This window comes from Archocentrus centrarchus, unplaced genomic scaffold (assembly GCF_007364275.1).
Source record: "Archocentrus centrarchus isolate MPI-CPG fArcCen1 unplaced genomic scaffold, fArcCen1 scaffold_36_ctg1, whole genome shotgun sequence".
Taxonomy (NCBI): Eukaryota; Metazoa; Chordata; class Actinopteri; order Cichliformes; family Cichlidae; genus Archocentrus; species Archocentrus centrarchus.
In genome coordinates, this window is record NW_022060263.1 from 534,046 (window position 1) to 548,852 (window position 14,807).

A 14,807-nucleotide genomic window follows, 5' to 3' on the forward strand; every position below is an offset into this window, starting at 1 on the left:
GTGCTAAGGGTGCTCTCAGTTACTGTGGTCCTGCTCTTTGAAACAAGCTGCCTGCTAACCTGAGGTCAATTAATGTATGTGTGTGTACATTAAAAAACAAACTCAAACCCTTTGTGTCCTCACAGGCCTACACTGTGTGCATTTTAACTAGTATTTTACCTCCTTGCAAAGTTTTATGTTGCTGTTCTCACAGCCTTAATGTACTGTGAACCTACATAGCTTTTTATATTTTTATCTTCTGTGTTGAGTTGAAGTATAATGAAATGTGCTGTTTAAGTAAAATTGCTACTGGATGCAAAAATACAAAAAACACCATATCAGCTATTTTTTTCTTGTGGATTTACATCACAAGGTAGGCTTTACATTTAATTTTAAATGGTATTAAATAAGTCTTAAATGTAACTTTACACCTGTAGCCTCCCTGTACTGGTATTATTATTGTGCAGATACACATGAATACAGCTGCCAGCAGCAGCCCAAGAGGAGAGCAGCAATGATGAAAACCCAAAACAGCATGAAGCTTTTAACCACCTGGTTGAGTGAATAGCTTTTTATTCTGGTGGAACTTATACATGTAAAAGGCTAGCATTAGCAAGCAAAATTCAACAGCTGACCGTAAATGTTGCTGCTCATTGAAGCCTGTTAGGTTGGTGCCTTTCATTTTGGGGTCCTATTGTATTTCATGGGGTGCTGGAATAGCTCACCAGGTTGAACAGATGACCCCTGCTCAAAGGCTACTGCAGGGGCCCTGGTTTGAGTCCTCCCTGTGCAGTTTACTGTGTGTTGTCATGTCATGTCAGAAATAAAGACTAGAAAAAGCCTCCCAAAAATACTGTATTTCAATCCTCATACTCATGAGTTTAAGTGGGTGACCCCTTTAAGATCCAGCGCAGTGGAGGGAAATGACTCAGAAATAAATCACGTAATTATGTGACTAGATTTGATTCCTTTCTGGACAAGCTGTGATCAGCTGACCTGTGCTGCTGCTGGGGTGTGAGGTTTCCTGCTCTTTGTGGATTTAGCCAACTGCATTCTCTAATAGATAAGCACATGTTACATGAGTTATTGTGGCTGCTTTCCAACTCCTACCCAGGATAAAGCTAAAGGCGCAAGTTGGCAAGTGATACTAGAGAGCATCATCAGCTTAAATTCAGTGTGATGACTGCGACCCTCGATCTAACCTGAGCATGGATACCACAGACTGCTGTGCACCCCTCTAGCCTGCATTCCCCACTAACTCGTTCTCACATTACCTTTGAATAAAAATTATCATTCAATTTTCTGTAAAAGTTAAAAAAAAGATAACTTCAGAGAATCAAATACAAACAATGACACAGAGTTAGTACAGCACATATAAGAGCACGCTGTACCTTTAGTTAGCAGATGGATTCTGTACTGTACAAAAAAAAAAAAGGTGTGTAATGCACTCATATTTAAATAGAGCTTTTCTAGTTTTAATGACTGTTCAAAGTACCTTAGACTAAAAATCACACTTAGCCTTACATTCATACAATGCTTATACACTACAGTCACTGTATAACACATCCAACTTAGAACCACCAACCAAACATGCATGCCCAGAGGGAGCCTACACGGGCACAGGGAGAACATGCTATCGCCACACAGAAAGGACCCGGCCAGCACTAGAACCAGGAACCTGTGAGGCAACAGTGCTAACCCCTCCACCACCGTGCCGCCCCTGTTTGCATATGTAGCATTTGAAATGATGGTCCACCCCACCCCAAAAGAAGCAACTCTCATTCCACTTCTGTAGATAAATACTGCATCTGCAACTTTCCATGAATGCTTGACAAAAACTGTGCAGGCCAGATGGTGGGGTCATCAGTTCCTGGTTTGTTGAGTATCTCAATGGCATCAGCTTGAAGGCACACTTGGCTGCAGCACATGAAAACTAAACTCACTTGATTTTATTCTGTATGGTTCTGCACAACAGATTTAATTTATTAATTGAAAGTTCTGGAATTTTTTTGGACTTTTCCAGCTCACTTTAATCAAACTGTATGTTTTGTTTGTCTCCATACTGTGTAACCATTCTCTGTGAGACAGCATATCCATATGCAGCACTTCCTGTATCAGTATTACTCACCTGTACATAGAGGTTTTTGCCTACTCGATGGATTCTGATTCGATGAAGACGTCCATCTGCCAGATTACCGGGGGTGGGAGTGAACACATCCGGACTCTTGTCTGTCTGTAGGCGATACCAGATCTGCACACTCCCTGGGAAACAAAGCATAAAAAGTTATGCAGCAATGCAGCACTTTTTATTATGCCCACTGTTCAATGAAAAAATTAGAATCCACAGGTTTAATCCAGTCTTGTCCATGTAACATTACAAGGATTCAGATAAGATGAGAGAATACGCCTGTCTGCTGGAACAATGTGACTGCCTATTTATAAATACACCACTATATCCAAGCTTCTTCAGTTACTCTCGAGAGTCTGCAAATATTTATCTCATAGGTCTTTGCTCCAAAAAACTGAGCAAGTCAATATGTGCTCACTCGCCCCCATCCAAAAAAACCCCCCAAAAACAAACACACACACACACACGCACACACACACACACACACACACACACACACACACACACACACACACACACACACACACACACACACACATACACACTTGCTGCCAGATCAAAGAGACAGAAAGCTATGCATTGTCAAGTGGAGTTAGGTCAATATTACAATTCCCAGTCTGTAAGTGAGGGCTTTGTGTTGTGATTCATTTCAGATCCTGAGAGTGCTCCAACAGAGGAAGGTCACTGTGGATAAAGTGTCTCCCCTGCCCTTCACTGTTTACAGAGACCCATGCAATTTGGCTGTTCAGGTTTAACACACAAGAGCGGATTAGGACTCTGGCTAAAAACTGCACAGAGGTGTCACTCGTGCCGCTCAACATGACACTCAGGTTTGGATGGAGCACGACTGTTAGCTTAAAGCTCTGACGTCTTTGCTGTGTCTGGATCTGAAAATGCTGACACACTGAACTGTAACAAGCATGACACACGTGAGGACCGTGTTGTCCAGAATCAAAGGGAGACGTCCGAGCCGTTTCAGACAGATGGTGCTGCTGTTGTGATGTCACTCTGTTTGTGTGTCTATGCTTAAGCCAATGTACTGTATCTAATATTATACCTCATAGTAATGTTATTAGGCTACTCAGCAACCATCCTAACCTTTCAGTCTGTGTCAGGACAGAAATATTTATTTCACACCACCCATTTATTTAAAATAATTTAAAATGCTGAAATGTTATTTTGCCATTAATAAAAAGTCTACATGACAGGCTTAAAAAAAAAAAAAAAAAAAAAAAAAGTCTGCATCCACCATGTGAGTAATTTAAAACAACTTTTTAATAAAGAGATTATGTTTAACTACAGTGCATTTTTTTGACACAAGATAAATAGCAGCCTCACTATCAAATTAATTTGCTGACAGAAATTAAGTTGATCGTCAGGCAGTTATTTCTGATTGGCTCCATTCTGGGACCTGAGAGGTTAGAGAGGCAACAGAACAGAGCAGGCACCAGTGACAACAAATGTGACATTATACCATACTGTCTGTGATAATACTGGTATAATCTTTAAAGGATGTAAAAATGTCATATTGAACTATCACTGCTATAGCAATGCCATGTGTTTACATTTCCTAGTGCACACAACAAGGAGACAAGCCCGAGCAAGAGCTGCAGGTCAGCCTCCAATGATGATTTAGTATCTAAAAAGAGAGCTGCTTCAACAACCTCCAATGAACAGAAAACACAGCACTTTGCAAAATGCGCAAGTGAACTGTTCCCACAAAACGACAAACTTGTTTCATCACTTGAGGCAAAAACACACCATCAGGCACAACCAGTCTACGAAGGCTTCAGAGCAGATACTAGCAGCTGGTGATGTGCAACCAAATGTAAACATATGACTCGTCCAAGCATCGCTGGACCACTTGCTAGCTGCACTTGCTCTGACGGAAGGAGCAAATGGTAGATGGAAATTACGGATGCAGTTAGTGGAAAAGCAGGACTTTAAGCACCTGGTTCAAAAGCTCGACCCAAGACACAACTTCTCCGGGACAAAATCCTTCTCAGTTTTATTATGTGTGACATTGTGGTACAGTACAGGCTCCTGACGAGAAGCAGCACTCAGTTACTTTAGTTATTGTTAAACTAAGGGGCTAAGCAGTTATTTTATACTCGTGGCAATGCTGTTGCAATAGTGTGTCATCGGTGACAGTAGCTCATTGGAAACGAGTGATGGATGAATGGAAAACGCTGTTTATTTACTTACACTTAGAAATGCTGCTGCCTGCAACTTACCAGGATCAATAAAACCTTCGGTATTTTTTTCTCTATATCATCAGTAATATGGCAATTTTTTTGGAAATATCGTATAAATATCCTATAGTGTACCCTGTATGTGACTGGTAGAAGGGTATCAGCTGATCCATCAGCTGATGTGAGCTGGTGTCATTATTAGCTGATCCATCATGATTGCAGCTGAGTTTGACCTGCCTAAACTAATAATATGCTTCTATCCTCATGCTCTGATCTTTCATCACAGGCACCATGTGTTAACTCCATAATCCACACAAAATTAAGCAAACAGGCCTCCCTCCACGTATCCATGCAATGAACTTGCAGTAAACTGGAGTGCACTGGGATTATGACTGTTTCACTCTGCTTTAAGCAGATTCATTTTTTTCCACCAGCTCTGTCTGCCTCTGAATGAACTCCAAACCAGTTCACTGTCAAGGGAGCAATCTGCTGTGTAATTATGCAAGATCATTTGGTAACCATAGTGACAGGGATATAGGATTTCTACCTGATGCCAAAAGGGGTTAAAAGAAATGAAAAAATGTGTTGTGTAACTAACCCCCTCAAAAACTGAGGCGGAGGCGTGCTCAGCCCCATCACGATATCTGAGCTGCAGCAAGCTTTGAACAGAACCATGACATCCACCGGTGGGATGAAGCTCGTGCTGCACAATCATGCAAGTGTTGCTACGTCTTCATTCATGCAGTCGTACTTGCTTGTTGTTAAAGAACACAGGTGTGTCCTGCTCCATAAATCCAGGCACTTCTTTGAATCTTCTTATTTCCACGTGTCCAACTTTATATCTGAAATCTAAACCAATCCAACAATAATCTACTTTTACAAATCTTCTACAATTTTAGTTTTTGTTCTTTATTGTTATTATTAAGGAAAGTGCGTGCTGGTGCTGGTGCTGGTGGTGGTGCACTCTACTGTACTGGTGTGTGAGTCATTTCATGGAAACTTTGATTTTTGGAGTTTTGTAATTCATTAAAGCATAACCTGCTATAACAGAGATAATTTTAAATTTAATTAGAATCTCATAGAACAATGGAAACACCTGAAACTGTGTGAAAAAATTCAAAAAAGCTAACCTCATGCAAAAATCATGTTATGTAAAAATGCATTTCCAAAATCTATTTTTTGAATGATGGGGTAGATATTCGATCTGTGACAGAGATGGTTTTTCAAATACCAAAAAAAGTTCTAAAACAAAATCTAAACTTTCCAGCATTTGAATTCCTCTGCTTCAAACTCTTCTGTCTCAGTTCAGTGATGACACTTAAATGATCAGTAAAGTATTTTGGTGCTGAAACACAGTTTATGGATTAGGAAGTAAAAAAAGGTTTGTAGGGGAGCTGAAAACAGCTGACATGAATGCCAGCGCACAGCCTGGACAGTTCACCAATAAACTCCAGACACAGTAAGTAACCGTGTATTCTCACGTCCACGGTTACAGCCAATTTAATTTAATTAACTAATGTGCATTTCTTTGGACTATGGGAGGGCGTTAGAGCCAAGCATCAGCCTCTGGGGGCTGAAAAATGAAGCCAACTCTAAATAGACTGCCATGTTAACAGCATTGAATGCCCAGTATGAAAACTTGTTTTGGCCTCTATGAGCAGTTTTCCACTTCATAACATGGTGTATTACCTTTCTCTAAATCCATTTGGATACTGGAAATGTACAAAGTTAGGGTTGTGGCTGCTGTGACTGACAGCTTTGCCACCCCTGGGAGCTGTAGCTGCTAGCTGTCTGCTAGGTTTCACCTCAGTTAATTGGAGTCAGTGAACTGGACCTCAGCACTGTGTTTATGCCATTTGTGCCTTTTGGAGCATTTTTAATGGAATTATCTGACACATAATATGATTTGCTGGAAGGTACAGGCCCTGCAAGAAGCTTCTGTTTCAGAGTGAAATTCTAGTAATAATTTTATTACTCTTTGCACTAATTAGTAATTGTTTGTGTACTGCATCTGCACATTTTATGGATGGGCTGTATTTTGCTCATGTGTATTAGCTGATTACTCAGCACTCCACCCTGTCATCCAGGGGTCACTGATATGGCAGTGCTCAGTGGGTTAATGTGAGGGTGGATATAGCTACAGGATGGACATGAGCAAATTACTACAGTAATTACAAGGAGAGCTAAAATGTAAGAAAAAAAAAAAATAATATTAATAATGATAAAAAATAAAAAGTGATTTAGCTATTAAATTTTATTTTACTTCATGCTAATGAGGCTACCTGAACTAGTGCACTCAGTGAAAGTGTGAGGTTGTCAAACTGGCCTGTTATCTGTTACACACCGTTCCTCTGTGATCAGCACGTCTCTGTTTAGGAACCGTTAGTTTCTGACAGATGAGTTTAAATAAACGTGGAAGATGACGCACATGGCTAACGTGCTACAACAGCTTCTACTCAATAATGTCGACACAGCTTGCTGTTGCTCAAAGATGTCAATTCAGCGGTCAAAGGTCAACAAAGTGTTGCTGCATACTTCCAGGCTTGCTACACTTGGTTTGTCATGTTTACCCTGCTTTTGTCTCCCCTTTCTTTCACTGACAGTTGGTACATGTGATGATGTGGTGGCAACACCCAATTCAGAACTGCTTGCACATACAGTACCGGTACTGGTACTGTACTGTGTTTCCAGAGACTGCTGCTGATCCCAAAAACTTGGCGCCAGCACGGCACCATGAACCTGGGCCCAAAGGTAGAACCTTTGATAGACTACTGCCAGGAAGATGCAGCCCACAGATTATGCCATGTTTGCTTCCATAGAAATGGCCCTAACTGCTGTTACTACCACTAACAGACCTGTTGAAATGTGGGCTGCTTCTCTGAAGGCACCAAGACAGCCGTGGATGAGCACTGCATGTTTGGAAAAGAGGTTTGTGTCACTGTACTGTCACTTTTACTCTGTCTCAGTTACTAAAACCATCCCCTCTTCAGTGCTGGCAAACCAACTGCTGTTTGAAATAAAGGAGAACAGTGTGGGAATGTTGCCACAGAGTACAGTCTACAGTTCCTGTATACAATTCAGAGAGCTTTACCTGCCACTGACATGCTGGAGTAATTTGGAGAATACATAAATGCAACCTTCATTTATATGTAAAAATTCAGCACTTGAGCTTTAAAATAAACATTTATTTAATTTTCTTGACGCTCTTGAGAGCAGCTCCACTGACTGTGAGGCCCAGGAGGCCCTATGGTTTACAAATATTCAAAATAATTGCACAGGGAAGCCAAAGGGCTACTGGGCCAGAAATAAATCGGATTCCATGACTGCTCATCCTGATAAAAAAAAGAGAAAAAGCAAGTGATGGCTAAACACAAGAATTTATATGCCAAACAGTATGTTTCTCTTCAAATATTTGCTGCCATGTGATGTCAACATTTCATCTGTGAGAAAACCGTAACCCTAACCCTTAAGACAGTAAATATATTTAGCTCTGTTCTTTTGTTTGGAACAAGTGCTGCCTGCCAACTCATTGATCTGATTGGCTGTAGTATGTGCCGGTTTGTTTCCATGCCCACAATGAAGGGTGAAGCTCACATTCAAAGAACAACATAATTAGACAACATATATGGTAATGATGAATGTATCATTAACATACATGGTGGCAGTGGAGTTTCTGTATATCTGAATGTTATATGTACCGTTTCTGGCCAGAATGACAGCAATGTACTGCTGGCTGAAGGTGCTGGCGGTGAGCAGCATCGCTGGCCTCTGGGAGGTGACAAAGCTCAGGACCACATCCTCTCTGGCCCTGCTGTCTGTGGAAAAACTGGAGGCCTGCGAGCTTCTGTTCTGCATCACCGAGAAGGGCTCCTGAAAGGTGTAGGTCACCGAGGACTCTCTGTCAAAGGATACCGACACCTCTGCACACACAGACACAGGGAGAAAGGAATGCTTTTCAGTGCCAGAGCCTGTGTGTGCGTGTGCATATAAATATATATAAATACACACATATAAATGTATACATGTATACACACACACACACACACACACACACACACACTTTATTTGTTTATTTATTCTTTGAAGAAAAACATGAAAAACCACTGAGCTTAATGGAGCGCTCTTTTCAGATATGTAGTGGTACGTGCGGTATCAGGCGGATTTATTTGCTTACCTAAAAATAGCCAGCTTTAGTGTCCATCTAGCATAGCAAGGCTGCAGCAAAGCACGTTCCAGCATTTCATGATATTTGTGGTGTTTTCACCACTTGGGGCAATTTATCAGACTTCACACAGCTCCCTCTGTGCCCACAAATATTTTTTTCTCCCACAAATGCAGCTGTACTTCCACAGACCTATAAACCACTTTGATGTGTAAAATTGTTGCAGTTCTTGCACTCCACCGTAAAACACAGTGAGGAGGGTCTACAAAGTCCTTCCCTATGCTGACTTTATTAAAGCAACAAGCTGGAGAGATATATGAATATTATTAAAAGCATAAAGGTAGCTATAAATTTACAGTGACTTATTAGTAACAGGCGAATAATAAATAGTATTTAAATAAGTGTTATTATTGTAGTTTAATTTACAGTCTTAACACATTTAATGTCAAGTTTTATTCTAATTTGATTTTAAAATTTCTTTAACTGCACTCTCATGGCTATAAATATGTTGGTATTACTTTGGTAATTAAGTAGTAATAACTCACTGTTTCCATATTACTTTGTTTCCACTATTACCATATTATTACCAAGCTGCAATAGAACGTACTACTGAATTTTTATTCACTTCATTTTCATTTAGAGTATTATCACTACATTTTAATTTAAAGTATTACTGGAGTTTTATTTATAGTATTATTACTAAATGTTCAGTTAACTTATTTTAACTTCTGCAGAAGGATCCATACATGCTTTGCTTTCACCCTTCTATCCAGTTCACCCAAACTCAGCTCACTGGGGTTTTAATCCAGAAACTTTAATGCTCTTCCATCACTGGACGTGAACCATCTGGTTCTTTTACTCTAATGTTTGGCTCATTACCTGTAGGAGCTGTTTGCATTAACTCTGGAAGCTTCATTCAGCTTTTATTGCTGCAGGAAATCTGGACTTTTACCAGTTTTAGAGTGTGTATAAAAGGTGTGTATTTTTGGTGACCTGGACTTGGGCAGTTTACCTTTGGTCATTCACTGGATGGGAGCTGCCCGAGTTTCAATATACTGGGATAACAGGGTATTTTAAACCTTATTCAAATAATTGTATTTGCATTATTGGCCTGCGTTTCTTTGATAAGCTGCAGAGTGGACAGTAAAGGAATTATTTAATTGAACAGGAAACTTGTTTTTGAGTATATCAAGTAATAATTTATAACAAAAACTGTTAATGAATTGTATGTTGACAATTAAACTTTGGTCAGTACTTATTTACACTTAAATGTTGATTAAATCATAATCATGTTTGTCTGTAATTACTTTGTAGCACATTATCTGGGTGGTTACTGACATTCATAAAACAATGTAAAGAGTTAAGCATTATATAGAGTATTGACAAACCTTTTAAAATCTATCAGTGAATGCATTTAAATCAGTGTTTAATCTACTCACGCTTCGGTTTAAGCACCAAAACTACCTGGTTAGGTCCAGGAGCTGGAAGCAGACAGGAGTGATGAGGATTTTACTGTTGTTAATGCCACTGAGACCACCTCAACAGCTGCAGCTATTTAAATGTTCCTTTACAGGTAAGCTGATCACTTGTGTATTGTGTAGTTAAAAAAACTATATTTTAACTTTCAATTTAAACGTAGATTTCATGTGGCTGATGGAGAGCGGATGGGGTGGGGGCCACTTTATGCCTACCTCCCAGTTCACACAGCCTTCCCTCAGCGTGCTGTTGCAACATCGCATTTACAAGTGAGTGTCAGCAGTGCCACAGTCTCTGCTGCTAGCACACACCACTGAAGCAGATAATCTCCAGTCAGCGGCAGCTCAGCTGCATGTCATTGCTGGATGCCTACCTTTTAACAAAAGCTTACACACTAAATAAAAGAAAATGAAACTGTCCTGGTTTTTAAACCATGGATGTGAACACTCAGTAAAACTGTAAACAGCATAAAAAACAAAATGAATTACTTACATTGCATCAGTCTTTGTGGTTAAGGGACAGTTCTGATTGATTTCAGTGAGGCAATTTTACTTTGAAGTTTGGATCCCCAAATTTTAGCGTCTAATATATCTTTAGGGATCATGCCAAATTTGCCCACATCACCTGTGTTGTAGAGACTCAGGGAAATGAGCAACTCTCCAAAAATCAGATTTAAACATGGATAATTTGAAACATTTTGGCTTCATTTTGACTGATTGCCTGCATATAGCAGACGTCTATGGACCTCATGAGCTCAGTAAGTGTTTTCATGATGAATCTATGGTCTCAGCTGCTAGTCTTACTGAGTACAACATGAAGTTCACTTTGTAATTTATGGTCCCCAGAGTCAGACGAGATGGCAAAGCAGGGTATATTTTACCATGTGACTGACAAGTTGTGAGCTATGAGAGAGGCGATGTCACTTTGCTTCTCAGTCAGATCTGCCCCATGTCATGTCCTGTTTTAAGAGAGCAAAAATGATCCTCTGAGGCTTTAAGACGGAACTGATTGGTGACGTCACTGTGACTACATCCATCTGTGGGATTACACAGTGGACCATTATCAGGACAGTTAAATCAACTGGAGCTAAATCAACTGGAAGAAGAGACTCGAAGGGTGGAGGCAGAGAGGCAGCAGGACATCCTGAACGATTGTGTAAATCAGATTCCTGTACTGCGTTGCTGCCAACTGAAGAGGAAAACTATTGCTGCAATAATGGGACCTGTTGGTGCAACATTTAGAAAACCTCCATGTGCCAAAGGAGGAAAGGAATCCCAGCGTTCAGGCTACAACTAATGAACCTGCAGCTTTGATAAACTTTGCCATCCTGAAGATGGAATTTTACCTCCACAAATTTAACTGTAAGAATAAACCAAACTGGCTGGACCAAATGCTTCCACGTGATTAGTAAAAGCTATTACAGCAAGGAAAAAGTAATTTATTTACTGGAACCTCATTTGGAGCGACTTCTTTAGCACCAACATGCACTGAACGTAACACTATCAATGAAAACAGATTGGCATGTGCACATGAATAAGTCAGTCTGGCAAATGTTCCCAGATGGAGATCCCTCATGCAGTTAGCTAAATGTCTGTTCTAGGCAGCTAATTTCTTTGTTTCATGTCAGTCATACTGAAAAAAAACCCCAAAAAACCATTCAAATGATCTGTTTTTGTGAAAGCTGCCGTGGTATACTGTTTTCTGCGACTCTTTGTTTCCATAAAACTCTACAACATTAGTTAATATGACATACAATCACAATGGATGCATTAAATGGAAATACACCAGGCTAAGAATTATCCTTTAGGATGCAGCATTCATAGCGCTTTCATAGCATTGCTTTTTAAACTTGAACTGTTTCAACATAATGACAAAACTTTGACAATACAGTGTTTTAAAATATGCCTTCAAACAGCTTCTGCTCCCACACAGAGAGAGAACACAAGCCCACAGTCTACAACCTGCTGTGGTTCTTAACCACCGAAACAAACCTAACTATGCTTATTTATAATAAACTTCTAACATCTTTAATGTGAAACAGCAGCATCCTGGCACTGCTTCTGCTTTCATATTTAATATTCTAAGCTGGAAGAAACAGTGTTAACTGTGAATTGTAATTGGGCATATTTGCCGCCAGAATTTCCATCTCTGTTCCCACTGAATGTATATTCAATTTGTTTCTTTGTACTGCGTCCATATGGTGGTTTTCTCAGTCTGCTCGTCTTCTCTGCTGGGTGTTGACTGGTTGCTGTTGTGTTTGTGTCTGCTCTCTCCTCTGCTCACATATTGCATGAGATAATTTGTTCTAATGCATTTGAAATGTTCTTGGAGTTGGAGCCAAGACAAGTATTAATTGCCTTCTGCGTTACTTGCATTTGCTATTGGTACTCTGTAATGGAATAACCTTGGCAATCGATATGCGTTTGTTAGAATCAACATCACTCAAAGGCATTACACAGACTGCCAAGCTTTTTGTTTTTTTAATACGCTGAACAGGACTCACCTTGGTTGCAGGTGGTTCCTCCGTAGGCGGACTGTGAGCAGTCACAGATGTAGCCATTGCTTTTCTCAACACACCTCCCTCGGTTGTGGCAGAGGCTGCTAGAACCGGTGCAGTAGCCGGGACAGCCGGCGCTCACTCCTGGCGTCATCTTGGCCCTCTCCTCCAGATCAAAGCTCACACCGTTGACGGTCAGAGACCTGATGCAGCCCAGGAAACCTCTTTGCTGGGACGCAGTTCCCCCTGAGACAAGGATGGCCATTAGTCACATATGGTCTGAAGCCTCTGCAATAACTTTAAAATCAGGGTTAATTTGAAAGCTCAACATCCACCAGGTCACCAGCGAGCTGCTTAGAGGTAGGATTAGGATTAGGCTGCATTTTAGCCACATGCTAAAGCACAGTTTCAGAGACTAGAAGATGCTACCTTTCAAAATAGCCTCTTACATGCATTTCAGCATCACATCTGTCATAAGATTTCCATCTGGGTATGGGTGGATATTAAGAGATTAGTTCCTGTGAGCATTTAGGACAACTAGCACGCAAGCACGAGGAAACATCACTAAGACTTAATATACAATGTGATGTAGGAGACGTTGTGGGGGAAACAGGAAATGTGGAGAGGGAAAAAAAAATGCAACTTGGTGACAAATTTCTCCTTTCCGAAGGTGGAAGACTGATGGCTTCAGATGGAAAATAATTTATCTGAGAAATAAAAATACAAATGTGTGGATATAATCTCCTTTCACGATCCCCCGAGGCTGATAGATGATACTTGTTAAATCCTGTATTGTTTCAGATGAAGTGAGGCTCTGCCTATATTTATATATAGCAGGCATTTGTAATGAGTTCCCTCATTTGAAATCTGGCTGGGTCTAGTGAAATAATACACATTTATGAATGTGGGTGTAATATATAGTGTGTGAATAGCTTTTGTGCTATTGACTCATGTCACATGCTGATATTCTGGGACCACACAAAGGTCATTTCTTTCCATCTGAAAGAGATGATTTTTGTATATTCTGGTGTAGGGCTGACCAGAATGATTCAAAGCTTTTATTGTCACCACTGTAATTACAGTAGCTTCAAAACTGTTATTTGAATGTTTTCTCTTATTTAACCTCTTAACATCTTCCACTTAGTGGACTTATTAAAAACAGTTTCAAAAGCCTGAAGATGTTATGTTTCAAATCAAGTCTCTTATGTGCATTTTATTCTCACAGTTCTTCTTTAATAACAGTTTAACATGAACATGATGCAGCTTCTATCAAAAAGTAAATAAAAAACAATACAAAAAAACCTTCTTGTCTACTGAGGTGTATCTGGTGGAACCACTGAGTTGAATTTTGAGTTTTGAGCAGTGGGACAACATGACAGGTCACAGTCACAGCTCCATGAGCAGGATGCTAAAAAAGGAAAGCCTCTGGATGAGGTCCATAGTCTGGAATAATGACAAACTTGCATAAACGACCCCCAAAAGTCAAGCAAATGCTCATGAACTGAATTCTCCAAAAAAACAGAAGCCTCTGTTTATTAAAACAGTTATTTTATTGTGCATCTGCCGTCTCCTATGTTGTTAATCCTGCCAGCTCTCAATGCACCTCTTGTATCAAGTTAGTTATATTTAACCAGCACTTTTCCATACAACATTTTTATATGAGCGCCTTATACCGCAATCTTTCGTCTCCTTTGTACCATCCCCGTCTTTAAAAATTAACAAGTATTACATTGATATGAATACTTTATTTCCTCTTACGTCTTTTTTTTCATTTCTGTATCTGTGTTTGATACTTTGAGCCTGTTTTCTTTGGGTTCAGGAATTTGACATGACATGAAGTACACACATCTACCTTTAAAGTAAAACGACTGAATGTATTATTTCAGGCAGAGAAAATTACAAAAACAATCTATTTCAAAAAAATTATTAATTGATAGTGTAATGTAAAATCATCTTTATATCACCAATAATTATGGCCCCTTTTCTATTAGGAAGTTTCAAGGAAATTAAAAGAGTCTGTGTTGGGAAAATATAGTCAAAATATCTTAAAAGTTGGATTTTCAGCTTCAAAGCTATAATAACAAGAGCACTGAAGCCTTTTTTTAATGCAGGACTTCTAAATCTGAGGTTCAGTGAACCCCAGATTCAAGAGGAAGAATTCGGTTTTCATCCTGATCGCAGAACCCTGGACCAGCATCCTCTCGAGGATATTCGAGTGTGCGTGGGAGTTTGCCCATCCAGTCTACATGTGCTTCATGGACTTGGAGAAGGCATTAGACCGCGTCCCTTGGGGTATGCTGTGGGGGGTGCTGTGCGAGTATAGGGTGTTTGGCCATTCAGTCCCTGTACACCCACAGCAACCGCTCGGTCCAC

At 40.0% G+C, this 14,807-nt stretch overlaps 1 protein-coding gene across 1 annotated transcript in view; it reads right to left on the minus strand.

The window, feature by feature from the left end:
- The window catches only part of cntnap5a (contactin associated protein family member 5a), a 190,279-nt gene that overhangs the window by 31,925 nt on the left and 143,547 nt on the right, over positions 1-14,807 (minus strand). The window contains exons 18-20 of the mRNA XM_030724387.1: positions 12,441-12,680; positions 7,998-8,219; positions 2,108-2,241 (exon numbers count right to left, since the gene is read on the minus strand). Of these exons, the coding sequence (XP_030580247.1) occupies positions 2,108-2,241; positions 7,998-8,219; positions 12,441-12,680 (596 nt within the window). The remainder of the gene's footprint in view (positions 1-2,107; positions 2,242-7,997; positions 8,220-12,440; positions 12,681-14,807) is intronic.